At 46.9% G+C, this 14758-nt stretch overlaps 1 protein-coding gene across 1 annotated transcript in view; it reads left to right on the forward strand.

Moving 5' to 3' along the window:
- LOC309567158 (protein-glutamine gamma-glutamyltransferase 6-like) overlaps positions 1-14758 on the forward strand; it is a 102245-nt gene that overhangs the window by 45413 nt on the left and 42074 nt on the right. The window contains exons 5-6 of the mRNA XM_082272505.1: positions 3732-3903; positions 4207-4339. Coding sequence (XP_082128631.1) covers positions 3732-3903; positions 4207-4339 — 305 coding nt within the window. The remainder of the gene's footprint in view (positions 1-3731; positions 3904-4206; positions 4340-14758) is intronic.

The following is a 14758-nucleotide window of genomic DNA, read 5'->3' on the forward strand; positions in this document are numbered from 1 at the left end:
AAGAACATGGGTAGGCACGTCATTCTAAAGACTCAGTATATCCGAGACACCTGAGATTGAAATCAACTACACAATGTTGGCATCTTGTGGTGAACTAAAGTATTGCAAGCCGTAAAATGAAGAAAATTCCATTAATGAGAAGTGGTGATATCTTGTAAGATATTATAGTAAAGTCCTCATAAAGGCAAAACCCTGTGCGTAGGAACCTTCCACAATAGTCAGTCAATCAGGGCTTGCATGTGAGTATTCCTATTAATCATAGATAAAGTGGAAACTAGGCATCATTGAGCCGGTGAGACTCTTGATTCTGTGTTTATTTCCACCTACAAGAAGTGGTAACCTGTATGTTGACAACTCCCTGTGGACATAGGAGAACAGTACATCTACCCATTATCTCCGTGGGTCCAGCACCATCTACTGGACAAATGTTCAAACATCAACCTATAAAAAAAAAAAAAAAAAACAAAAACAAAAAAAAAAAACTTGAAAGCAATTGAGCAGAACCAAAAAACAAATAAAAAGAAAAGGGAAGAGACTTGCAGTCCTTTTCAACTTGAGTGAGCGGGATCAAGTGTGATCTTTGGATCTGGGGGTTTTAGGAGGTGAGGAGAAGACGTTGTGAGGATCTCTGCCTTTAAATTTCTTTCCTCCATTTTTAGTTGCAGGTGACCTCATTGAAGTTGAACATGAGGCTTCGTGGGTGTCACTCATGGATGTAGGCAACATGAATTCTGCATACCATTCTGGCAATGAGATTGGCTCCAAATTTAGGTTAGCGCAGAATGTGGGGAGATCGTCTGGTGTGCGAAGAAAAAATTGTTTCCCTTGATATGATGCCTGGACCGCAAAGGGGAATTTCCACCTGTAGGTGATATTTCTCTCCTTTAATGCTTCCAACACAGGTCTGACAGCCCTCCTATTTTTCAGTGTGATGGGGGAGAGATCTTGGTATAATTGAATAGGCGTTTCATTGAACAGGATTTGTTCATTTTGCCTTGCCTTATAGAGGATTTCTTCTTTAACCGGGTGGTTTGAGAGGCAGCATATAATGTCTCTCGGAGGGTTGGGATCTGGAGCTTTGGGTCTGAGCGCACGGTGGGCTCTGTCGAACTCAATCGGGGACTCTGGGGGTCTCTCCAGAAGATTATTAAAAATGGAGGTCAACACTGGTCTGATATTTTCACCACTGACCGTTTCAGGTATCCCTCTAATCCTGATGTTATTACGTCGTCCCCGATTGTCCAAATCCTCTAGTTGACGATTCATGGCAATAAGATGTTCAGAGTGCGAGGTGGCTACAGTCTCTAGTCGTTTAATAGCCTTATCCCTGCCTTTTCCTGCTCTCTCCCCCACCGCAATTTGTTCAGTGATCCTCAGTATGTCTGCCTTCAGGTCAGTTATAGCTGCGGCAAATGAATTTTTTATGTCTGCAGTTATGTCTGCGGCAAACACAGTCATGTCTTTAAATGTGAGTTGTCTGTCAGAATGTGGATAATCTCCTACCGTATCCTCCGATGCGGTGATTGAGTCTGCATCATATTCTTCTTCTTCCTCCTGTGTTGGTCGTCTCGCCATGTTGGAACCTGCTTTGTTTCTCCTCACGGGAGCCTGGGTTTTGAAAATATCGGCGATTCCCTTGCTGCTAACAACTTTTCCAGAGCGTTGTATTTTCCCCTGGGATCCTGTCTTAAGTATCCTGCCCATTGTATGCTGTCTTACATTAGAAATGTGGCTACATGGAGGATGGGGGGTTGTCCTGTGACCGGCTCTTTCTTTTTAGTCGGCCATCTCCGCTGCGCACAGACTCTTTTTTTTTTTTTAAATTACTTTGAGTGCTACTGTGTCAGGTGGGCGGGTAGGTGAGCCCCGGTTTTACACAATGTCCGCTACATGCAAATAATGCCAAGTTTCTTGGGTTTCCAGGGAGAGGGTAGTGGGTGTGTGGGCTTACAGCCAGCTACACCAGTATGTCTTCAGGGGCAAGTACTGGATTTGTTTAGTGGTGTGCTGCTTACTGAGTGTCTCTGTCCCCTTCTGCAGCCAAGAGGCCTTTCTGTGAGAAGCTGGTGGGGATGGGTAGGCAAGTGGGGCACCTCAGGGAGGAAGGATGGCCTCTGTACACTGCGTCCCCACCAAAACCCGGAAGTCGCGGCCTACTCCAGGAAAGGCCGCGGCTCCGGAGCCCAACTAGGCCGCCGAAAAACCGGACCTTCAATCCGGCGTATCCCCTCACAAAAATGTCCGGTATCAGTACCTGGAGTGCCGATGGGTCCCCCCGAGGCGTTTGCAGCCCTCCTCAGATGCGGCCTTACCCGGATCCCGTATCGCGACCGCGGGCGCCGCTTTTAGGCGAGTCCGCGGCTTTAGAGCACGACTAGGCCGCAACCCCAAAAGTCACTCCCGGAATCAAAATGGTCCTACTGATGTGTTCCTTAGGCTCCTGTGTGGAGGATTATGTCGTTGATGTCTCTCTCGGAGTGATGAGAGAGGAGGATTAGGCCGGATTAGTTCTGCAAAGAAGGAGCCTCTCCACAAGACGTCCGTCCCGGTCCGCTTCCGACCACGCCCCCTTATTTTCTAAGCAGTTTCCACAATTGTCTAAAATAAGCATAATAGGTGTAGATATTATAGTTAATATGCAAAATTCTAAATTTTACACCAGTAGCCCTAATGAGAATCAGCATATTATCCTTAGGACATTGGTTTCTTCTTCACAGAGGTGTACAGCAATCAAAAACTGATAGCGTTGTTAACTGATTTTCCAGTAGATTTTCATACTGCCAGAGCCATTTTTTAGTATTTAAGAATTTTAAGTCTATAATGTAACAGGTTTACTTTAATCCCCCTACCCAGAAGCCTTAAAAAACCTTTTATTCGCTCCCCTGCAGCCCTGTTTAATTGCAGGAAGAAAAAAAGCCACCTGTAAGTTGAGTTACTTATAGGTCACACAAGGTTCTAGGCTCTTTTCATGTGACAACACAGGTGTCACGCAAACCGGTGAGGTAACTTAGAGTAAATCATATTTTCATTCTTCCTTAAAAGTTGTGGGTACTTCCGCCATTGGGGGAGTGAAGGAAATGTTAATATATGCTGCTGGGAAATGGGATATTAAACCAAACCTCTTGCTTTACCCTGTAAAGCGATAGATACTTGATGTCCATCTAAGATGGTAATCTAACATGAATATAGGCTTCAGAAATGGTCTTTGTTAAGCTGTTCATGAAGTTTAGCCTGATAGCATCCATGGTAGGTAGATGTCTCTCAATGGACTTTCACTCCCGGATCCCTATCCGGGCTTGGAAGTGGTCCTTCTTCCCAGTAATATAGTCACTTTCCCAAAGCTAACCATAGGGAGTTCTCTTTCTTGAGGCCAGACACACACACACGAAGTGGATGGAGAAATCCCTCTCCCCACTGTTATTCTGAAAGCGGTACCTGGCATTGACAGAATACACTTATCAGCAGCTGCAGCCTATTGGCTGTAGCTTCTGATCAAGAAAACTTTTCCAACATTCTCCTTTGGCTGACATAGGTTCATGTCACAGGAGTCAATGTCTGCAGAACTCTCTAGGGTCACCCTAAGAATGTTTTCTCTTCTAATTTTGTTGTACCTTTGATTATTATTTAATTAGTGCTTCATTTAGAATTACAAAGATGTGAACAGATTTAATATCAATAATCTAAGATTCTATAAAATTAAACACCATAATTTCATATCAATTCTCTTTAAGGTCAACAGTAATGATGACAAAGGAGTGGTCCTGGGTAAATGGAGTGGAAGTTATGCTGATGGCCGTAGTCCTTCAAGCTGGTCAGGAAGTGTAGCCATACTGAAACAGTGGGCAAATTCTGGTCCAGTGCGATATGGACAGTGCTGGGTCTTTGCTGGAGTACTATGCACAGGTATAAATAAATCCTCAACCTTCAGCCAAAAATATTTTCCTTATACATATTGACATACTGGGCTATTAATAACAAAAGCCAATATGATACCCAAAATATACAGTTTATCTGTGAATAACAGTATGAAAAAGTGCTGAAGAGCAGTAGCTCATGGAAAATAATCAGAATGCAGTCATGTGATTGAAATATTGATTATGATTGGTTGGCATACATTTCCTTACTAAACTCCCAAATGCATGAAAAACAATGACATAAAAAGCAATAGCAAATGACATACAATCATCCTGTTTTGATCTCTTTTAGTAATGAGGTGCCTGGGAATTCCAAATCGCATTGTCACCAATTTTTCATCTGCTCATGACACTGATGAAAATCTCAGTATTGATACTTTCTTTGATCCAGACGGGAACAATTTAGGAGGATCGGACAGTGTTTGGTAAGGATGAATAGCTGATCAAGAGAAGATATTAGTGCATATACACTATATTACCAAAAGTATTGGGACGCCTACCTTTATACACACATGAACTTTAATGGCATTCCAGTCTTAGTCCGTAGGGTTCAGTATTGAATTGGCCCACCCTTTGCAGCTATAACAGCTTCAACTATTCTGGAAAGGCTGTCCACAATGTTTAGAAGTGTGGCTATGGGAATGTTTAACCCTTCTTTCAAAAGCATATTTGTGAGGTCAGGTAATAATGTTGGAGAGAAGGCCTGACTCACAGTCTCCACTCTAATTTATCCCAAAGGTGTTCTATCAGGTTAAGGTCAGGAATCTGTGCAGGCCAGTCAAGTTCCTCCACCCCAAACTCGCTCATCCATGTCTTTATGGACCTTGCTGTGTGCACTGGTCCAAATCATTTGGTGGATGGGGGGATTATGGTGTGGGGTTGTTTTTCAAGGGTTGGGCTTGGCCCCTTAGTTCCAGTGAAGGGAACTCTTAAGGCTTCAGCATACCAAGACATTTTGGACAATTTCAATATATATGTATAGTGTATACATATATATATATATATAAAATGTGAGGGGTGTACTCATTTTTGTGAGATACTGTATATATATATATATATATATATATATATATATATATATATATATATATATATTTTTTTTTTTTTTATTTCACATCATGAAATATATTTTATTACTTTGAATTGTGAAGAAATAGCCGTCATATCTATATTCCTGTTCATACGATGGAGGCACTTGCTTTGATGTGATATTTAAATAGGGCCTTGACAATAAAATTAGGAGGTGCTAGTAATTATAAAGCCTCTTTAGGGGCTGCAAACTATTTACACAGCAGAAGCACAGGAGCTTTGGTTAAGCACCAGCCTTAAGGGCCATTTTTCACCACATGCAGTCCAGTGCGTTTCTTTCTGCATCAAAAACGCATGGAAAGTAGGTTATATGGTTTCCAATGGCATAGCTCACACCAGTGCGGTCAGTCCCAGGGCATTCCAGTTCCAGAAAAAAAAAGTTGAACATGCTGCAATTTTCCTGCACTGGACTGTACTGGAACGCAGTAAAACACATAAAAATGCACCATAATGCATTGGAACACATCACAAACCAGGTAAAAAGAAGAAAAAAAGCATCTGGAATGCATCCTGAAACACATAAGAAACACACCAGAATGCGTGTCAAAATGTGTTAAAAACCAGCCCTTAGATGGAATTACCCATAAAAACTTGAGAAAGTAATGTTCTTTAGCAAGGAACATACCCTCCAAATCAATAATTATGCTACCAAAATTAGTCTGTGCTGTAAATTGCCTCCAGCATTGCCTCTTCTTCATGCCAGAGGCTGCCATTTTGCTGAAACCTAGAGCTCCTGAGCAGCAGTAAATCTTTTGGCTGTCAGCAGATCGGCCTTCAGTGGCACTGATTTTCGGCACAATGCCAAAAATGAAAACCATGCCAATAATGGAAAGCAACTGAGCCTGTGCAGAGCAGGTTGAGACAGTGTATCACTGGATGTTAGACAGTAGAGGCACTTTTATTGCTGATTCACAAGCCTGTAGCCTGTTGCCTGTAGCCTGTCAATTAGCCCTTGGCCACACCTAGTCCTGCTCACTACTGCATCTGTTACTGAAACCCTCCCACTGCTAGCTGCAGTGTCTGTAGGGGAAAGCATGTGAGACACAAATGAAGAAGAATTTGGCTCAGCCAGGGAAGGTAAAGGAAGTTTTTTGCTTACTTTGAGGCTTGTGCATCACATTCGTATTGGGTGGAAAAGCTGGGACATTGTGCTGCCAATTAATACCCTTATTTCCTGCTCATGGGGCAGTGTTGGGGCCTACCCATCCATGGCTGAACACTGCATCCTGGGAATAACGGGAAAAAGTCACATCCACTGGGTAGTGGGTTTTTCCTAGGGTCTTCATCATGAGCAAGGTAAATATCATATCAGTAGGTGTGAATTTTTAATTAACAATTTTGCCTTAAAAGCTGACAACTAGAGATGTACAGAACTGTTCGCCGGCGGACAGTTCCCGGCGAACTTAGCATGTTCGCGTTCGCCGCTGCGGGCGAACATATGCAATGTTCGGTCCGCCCCCCATAATACATCATTGAGGCAAACTTTGACCCTGAACTTTACAGTCAGCAGGCACATTTCCAGCCAATCAGCATACCTACCTCCCACACCCTCCCACCTCCTATAAATAAGTAAGGGCAGCATCCATCTTAGATCATTCTGAAGCAGTGTGTGTAGTGAGAGTAGGGAGAGCTGCTGCTGCTGCTGCTGTTAAGCTAGGGACAGTTAGTCAGTGTTCCTGGTCTTGCAGTGTTCTTGGTCCACTACTGCTGTAAGGACAGCACCCCAAAAAGCCCTTCTAAGGGCTGGTATTTGTGTAATTTTTTATATATATATATATATATATATATATATATATATATATATATATATATATATATCTCTAGCGTCCCCAAAAGCCCTTTTAAGGGCTGGTAATTGAGTTGTTTCTTCTTTTATATATATATATATATATATATATATATATATATCTAGTGTCCCCAAAAGCCCTTTTAAGGGCTGGTAAGGTAATAGAGTTTTTTCTTTATATATATATATATATATATTGTACACTGTGACTGCAGTTGCCTGCCCGCTGTGTGTGAGAGGCCACAGACCTACCACAGACTGTACTGTGTGCACACCACACTCATTTCGGGTGGCACAGGCACAGTACCTTGCATTTTAAAAAATATTTTTTTTTTCCTCTGTCATAATTGCAGTGAGTGCTGTGTCAGGTCCACAGAGTGCACTGTACCCACTGCAGTGCACTGCCCACCACTGATATATATACGGTGGCACAGCATCTTATTGCAATAAATTGAAAAAAAAAATATTTTTTATTATTGCTGTTGCCTGGGCTGCCAGTGACTGTCAGGTCCACAGAGTGTACTGTGCCCACTGCAGTGCCACTGTGTGCCCACCCACCACTGATATATAAGGTGGCACAGCAGCTTGCAAAGTAAAAATATATATATATATTTTTTAATTGCAGTTGCCTGGGTGCCAGTGACTGCTGTCAGGTCCACAGAGAGTTTACTGTGCCACTGCCCACCTACCACTGATATATAAGGTGGCACAGCAGCTTGCAAAGTAAAAAAATATATATATATTTTTTAATTGCAGTTGCCTGGGTGCCAGTGACTGCTGTCAGGTCCACAGAGAGTGTACTGTGCCACTGCCCACCCACCACTGATATATAAGGTGGCACAGCAGCTTGCAAAGTAAAAAAAAATATATATTTTTTTTAATTGCAGTTGCCTGGGTGCCAGTGACTGCTGTCAGGTCCACAGAGAGTGTACTGTGCCACTGCCCACCCACCACTGATATATAAGGTGGCACAGCAGCTTGCAAAGTAAAAAAATATATATATATATTTAATTGCAGTTGCCTGGGTGCCAGTGACTGTCAGGTCCACAGAGTGTACTGTACCCACTGCCCAACACTCCTATAGGGGTGGCACAGCACCTTGCACTCATAGTACAACAGTAATAACACATTAAAAAAAAAATGACAGGCAGAGGCAGGCCACCCCGCAAGGGCCGTCGTGGTCGTGGTGCTGTGATTTCCTTAGACCCTAGAATAATGCCCAGTGTTCAGAGGCCACCACAGACCCTGAACTCAAAAAATTCTGAGGCCATAGTTGACTGGCTTACACAGGACACCCAATCGTCTACAGCTTCCTCTCGGAACCTTAATGCACCATCCTCCTCCAGCTCAGCTTCGGGCACCTCTCAATTTACCACTCGCCAGCCCGCCGGCACCACCACCAACACTAGCACCACAGCCGCTTCACTTGATCCGTCAGAGGAGTTATTTTCACATCAGTTGGAAGAAATAAGTGATGCGCAACTATTAGTGCCAGAGGATGTAGATAACGGGGATATGTCTCAGTCAGGCAGCATTATACACATGGACGTACATTGTGATGATGATGATGATGATGTTGTACCTGCTGCTGCTGCCTTTGCTGAGTTGTCAAGTGAAGCGGCTGATGATGACGATGTGTCTGTGGATGTCACCTGGGTGCCTGCTCGAAGAGCAGAAGAAGAGGGGGAAAGTTCAGGTGGGGAGACAGAGAGGAGGAGGAGACGAGTTGGAAGCAGGGGGAGGAGGTCATCGCAAGGAGCTAGTGGCGCAGTCAGACAGCATGTAGATTCGGCACCCGGGGTCAGCCAGACAGCACGCCAATCAACGCAAGCTGTTGCCACCACCAGAATGCCGTCCTTGCAAAGCTCAGCAGTGTGGCATTTTTTTTGTGTGTCTGCCTCTGATATCAGCGATGCCATTTGTAACCTGTGCCAAAAGAAACTGAGTCGTGGGAAGTCCAACACCCACCTAGGTACAACTTCTTTGCGAAGGCACATGATCTCACATCACAAACGCCTATGGGATCAACACATGAGTAAAAGCAGCACACAAACTGAAAGCCACCATCCTCCTCCTGGTCCAGCATCTTCAGCCACGTCAACCACTGCTGTCCTCCATGCCCCCTATCAACAACCCGCCCCTCTGCCTCTCACCTTCAGCAGTTCCTGCTCACCTGCCCACAGTCAGGTGTCTGTCAAGGAAATGTTTGAGCGTAAGAAGCCAATCTCACAGAGTCACCCCCTTGCCCGGCGTCTGACAGCTGGCTTGTCGGAACTCTTAGCCCGCCAGCTTTTACCATACAAGCTGGTGGAGTCTGAGGCCTTCAAAAAATTTGTCGCTATTGGGACACCGCAGTGGAAGGTACCCGGCCGAAATTATTTTTCACAAAAGGCAATCCCCAACCTGTACTCTATTGTGGAAAAGGAAATCATGTCACGTCTGGCACACAGTGTTGGGGCAAGGGTCCATCTGACCACTGATAGCTGGTCTGCAAAGCACGGTCAGGGCAGGTATATAACTTACACTGCGCATTGGGTAAACCTGCTGGCGGCTGCCAAGCATGGAATGCGTGGCTCTGCTGCAGAGGAGTTGGTGACACCGCCACGACTTGCAGGCAGGCCTGCTGCCACCTCCTCTACTCCTCCTACTCCATCCTCTTTGCTAACCTCCTCGGCTAAATCCTCTTCTGCTGTTGCGTCTTGCTCCACACCAACTGCACCCCCCCCAGCTCCCCAGGGGCTATTCCACATGCCGGATACGACAGTGTCACGCTGTCTTGGGGTTGACTTGCCTGAAAGCAGAGAGTCACACCGGACCAGCACTACTGTCCGCCCTGAACGCACAGGTGGATCAGTGGCTGACCCCGCACCAACTGGAGATCGGCAAAGTGGTGTGTGACAACGGCAGCAATTTGTTGGCGGCATTGAATTTGGGCAAGTTGACACATGTGCCGTGCATGGCACATGTGTTGAATCTGATTGTGCAACGTTTTGTGCAGAAGTACCCAGGCTTACAGGACGTCCTCAAGCAGGCCAGGAAGGTGTGTGGCCATTTCAGGCGTTCCTACACGGCCATGGCGCACTTTGCAGATATTCAGCGGCGAAACAACATGCCAGTGAGGCGCTTGATTTGCGACAGCCCGACACGTTGGAATTCAACACTGCTAATGTTCGACCGCCTGCTCCAACAAGAAAAAGCGGTCAACGAGTATTTGTATGACCGGGGTGCTAGGACAGCCTCTGCGGAGCTGGGTATTTTTTTGCCACGTTACTGGACGCTCATGCGCAATGCCTATAGGCTCATGCGTCCTTTTGAGGAGGTGACAAACCTAGTGAGTCGCACCGAAGGCACCATCAGCGACATCATCCCATATGTTTTTTTCCTGGAGCGTGCCCTGCGAAGAGTGCTGGATCAGGCCGTAGATGAGCGTGAAGAGGAAGAGTTGTGGTCACCATCACCACCACCAGAAACAGCCTTACCATCGCTTGCTGGACCTGCGGCAACACTGGCAGAGGAGTGTGAGGAAGAGGAGTCAGAGGAGGAATGTGGCTTTGAGGAGGAGGAACACCAACCACAGCAGGCATCCCAGGGTGCTCGTTGTCACCTATCTGGTACCCGTGGTGTTGTACGTGGCTGGGGGGAAGAACACACCTTCAATGACATCAGTGAGGACGAGGAATTGGACATGAGTAGCTCGGCATCCAACCTTGTGCAAATGGGGTCTTTCATGCTGTCATGCCTATTGAGGGACCCTCATATAAAAAGGCTGAAGGAGAACGACCTGTACTGGGTGGCCACGCTACTAGACCCCCGGTATAAGCAGAAAGTCTCTGATATGTTACCCAATTACCGGCAGTCGCAAAGGATGCAGCAGCTACAAAATAAGTTGAAAAGTATGCTTTACACAGCATATAAGGGTGATGTCACAGCACAACGGGAATCCAACAGGGGAAGAGGTGAAAGTAATCCTCCTCCTAACACCACAACCACGCCGGCAAGGACAGGACGCTTTACAGACGTCTTGTTGATGGAGGACATGCGGAGCTTTTTTAGTCCTATGCATCGCCACAGCCCTTTGGGGTCCACCCTCAGAGAACGACTCGACCGACAGGTAGCAGACTACCTTGCCTTAACTGCAGATATCGACACTCTGAGGAGCGATGAACCCCTTGACTACTGGGTGTGCAGGCTTGACCTGTGGCCTGAGCTATCCCAATTTGCCATTGAACTTCTGGCCTGACCCGCTTCAAGTGTGCTGTCAGAAAGGACCTTCAGCGCAGCAGGAGGTATTGTCACTGAGAAGAGAAGTCGCCTAGGTCAAAAAAGTCTTGATTACCTCACGGTTATTAAGATGAATGAGGCATGGATCCCGAAGGGACTGACAGTGGGGGATGCATTTGACTAAAAAAGGCCTGGTGATGACTGAGATTCCTTGGCCTAAAAATGGTCCACACGCTGCTGTATATAATCATTCTCTGCATGCCGGATGACTTACGTGACGTCTCCGCCACCAACTACGGTTCAAGCCGCAATGTTTTAGTGCACTTTCTGCCTTGAAAACCTCAATTTTTCAGGCCGCTGCTACAGCGGCTGCAACAATACCTACTTTTTCATGCATGTGTACATGCCTAATTTTTCTGGCCTCTGGTGCTACACTGTGGCTGCAAAAAAACAAAAAAAAAAAGGCACATACATGTGTCAATTTCCCTTCGTGATCGTTACCTTGTCGTGGTGAAGGGGCTTGCGTATCACAATGAAGCGATCACCTCTAGGATTGTGTTGGCACACCCCAGATGATAAGGTCGTTGCTTCATTGTGTACAGACCAAAAGCGATCCGCAGGATAATTTTTCATAGAAAAAACATTCATTTTCTTTCATTCTTTCTGCGGAGCTGGGTATTTTTTGGCCGCGTTACTGAATGCTCATGAACAATGGCTGTAGGCTCATGCGTCCTTTCCTTTTGCCGAGGTGACAACCCTGGTGGTCAGTCGAACCCAAGGCAACATCATCGACCTCATCCCATATGCGTTTTTTCTGGAGCGTGCCCTGCGAAGAGTACTGGATCAGGCTGTAGATGAGCATGAAGAGGAAGAGTTGTGGTCCACTCCCCATCACCACCAGAAGCAGCCTTGTCGTTGTCAATTGCTGGACCTGTGGCAACGCAGAGAGAGGAGTCTGAAGAAGAGAAGTCAGAGGAGGAAGATGGCTTTGAGGAGGTGGAATACCAGCCACAGCAGGCGTCCCAGGGGGCTTGTTGTCACCTTTCGGGGGCCCTTGGTGTTGTACGTGGCTGGGTGGAGGAAGAGACCTTCAATGATGTCAGTGAGGACAAGGAACGGGACATGGCTAGCTTGGTATCCAACCTTGTGCAAATGGGGAGTTTGCGGTTGTGCAAATGGACTGACTGACTGACTGACTGTTAAACGGGGAGTTTGGTCTGTCAGAGTTTGGTCTGTCACTGTGAAGCGGGCGTAACCCTTACACTACTTGACCGATACAACATCATACCTGATCGTATTCACACACTGGATGTTTTAAAGCACGTTATTCCAAACAATTTAGGAATGTTAGGTGATTTATAGAGATGTACCGAACGGTTCGCCGGCGAACGGTTCCCGGCGAACTTCGAACGTTCGCGTTCGCCGCTGCAGGCGAACATATGCGATGTTCGGTCCGCCTCCTATACATCATCATTGAGGCAAACTTTGACCCTGAACATTACAGTCAGCAGACACATTCCAGGCCAATCAGCATACCCACCTCCTATAAATAAGCAAGGGCAGCATCCATTTTAGATCATTTCTGTGTTACTGAGAGCAGGGAAATTGCTGCTGCTGCTGCTGCTGCTGTTATAGCTAGGGTCAGTTAGTCAGTGTTCCCGGTCTTGTTAGCCAGTGTTCTTGGTACACTCCTGCTGTAAGGACAGCACCCCAAAAAGCCCTTCCTAGGGCTGGTATTTGAGGTTTTTTTTGGATATATATATATATATATATATATATCTATTGTCCCAGGGCCGATCCTAGGGTAACAGACGCCTGGGTGCAGAAATATTTATGGCGCCCCCGTGTGGGCGTGGTCATCTTACTAACTCCTCCCCTTTCCTAATGGGACCTGGAGGGGGTCTCTCCAAGGAACACAGAGAGGGCCTCTGCTAGAGAGTCTGTTAGAGCCCCCACCAGGCCCCATTAGAGACTACAATGGGGTTGTATCATGGGACCTGGAGGGGGGTCTCTCGAACAGAGGTCATCTCTGTGTGCATTTTAAAGTCTATGTTAGAAAAAAACCCCACCAGGCCCCATTAGAGACTACAACAGAGTCTAATGGGACCTGGAGGGGGGTTTATCTTACAGAGGCCCTCTCTGTGCCTATTGGAGAGTCTCTGATAGAAAGAGTCCCCGCCAGCCCCCATGAGAGACTACATTAGAGTGTCACTGAACAATAGAAAAATAAACAATATTATATTAATTAATAGCACTTTGATGCCCAGGCCCAAGACTAGAAGACTTCACTTATCTTAAATAATGGGTACTGGGGCTGGCTGCTGGTCCTGGGGCCTGGCTTCTGGGGCTTTGCTGCTGGTCCTAAGGTCTGGCTGCTGGGGCTGGCCTGCTGGTCCTCCTGATTTCTGGCTGCTGGTCCTGGTTTTGGGGCTAGGCTGCTGGTCCTGTATTCCGGCTGCTGGTCCTGGGGTCCGGCTGCTGGTCCTGGGGGCTGGCTGCTGGTCCTGGGGTCTGGCTGCTGGTCCTGGGGTCTGGCTGCTGGGGCCTTGGGGCTGGCTTCTGGTCCTGATTCTTGGCTGCTGGTCCTGGGGTCTGGCTGCTGGTCCTGGGGTCTGGCTGCCTGTCCTGATTCCTGGCTCTGTGGTGTGCTGGGCTCTGTGGTGCGGTCTCTGTGGTATGCTGGGCTCTGTGGTATGCTGGGCTCTGTGGTATCCTGGGCTCTGTGGTATCCTGGGCTCTGTGGTATCCTGGGCTCTGTGGGGCCGGGCTCTGTGGTATGCTGGGCTCTGTGGTAAGTTGGGCTCTGTGGGGCCGTGCTCTGTGGTATGCTGGGCTCTGTGGGGCCGGGCTCTGTGGTGCGGTCTCTGTGGTATGCTGGGCTCTGTGGTATGCTGGGCTCTGTGGTATGCTGGGCTCTGTGGTATGCTGGGCTCTGTGGGATCGCATGGCTGGTCACACTCACACTCATGCCATGAGACTTCTTCCTCCACAGCTCCGCATGGGAAAAAGGGGCTGGACTGGAACTCTCTGAGCAGCCCCCAGCCTGCTTGCAGTAACAGACTGAGAGGAAGATTGTAAGGAGAGGCAGCTGCTACACTACACTCAGCGATCCATCCCATCAATGTTTACACCTCACCTGATGATCTGTCATTGTCCTGTGCTCGCCTTTTTAAAGCTGGAACTGGAAACCGGCATCTCCCTCTGTCCTGTCTTCCTCCCCCACTGTCGCTCCTTCCCTCAGCTCAGTGGCATAACTAGAACCTTCAGGGCCCCGATGCAAAAAACCATGAAGGGCCCCCCTGACCCCCGGATGGGGCCCTTCCCTCCCAGCCCAGTGGCGGAATGTCAGGGCCAGTCGCAAGTGCAATGTTTGTGTGGTAGTTCTGCCACAGGTGTCAGTAGTTTTATTATTTTTATTAAATTTTTTTTACAATATAATATTTTTTAAATATTTTTTTTTTTTACATTTTTTTAGGAGCCCCGTTGGAGGGCTTTGGTGAAATATCAGGAGTCTAAACAGACCTCTGATGTTCCACCTTTGAGACACAGCTTTCCATCTCCTTCTCTGAAGCCTCAGCTGCACAGAATAAATGGATAGGGATAGCTCTGTACAGAGCTCCCCATTCATTCACATACTGAAGCATTGTAACACAGTTTACTATGTTTCAGTTATGAATAGACAGTCAGTGATCAGTATGGATCACTGACTCTCCATTCAGTAAAGGCTTCATCCTGACAGATCCCCCGC

This window comes from Pelophylax lessonae (assembly GCF_965119305.1).
Source record: "Pelophylax lessonae genome assembly, chromosome: 11".
NCBI classification, from domain to species: domain Eukaryota; kingdom Metazoa; phylum Chordata; class Amphibia; order Anura; family Ranidae; genus Pelophylax; species Pelophylax lessonae.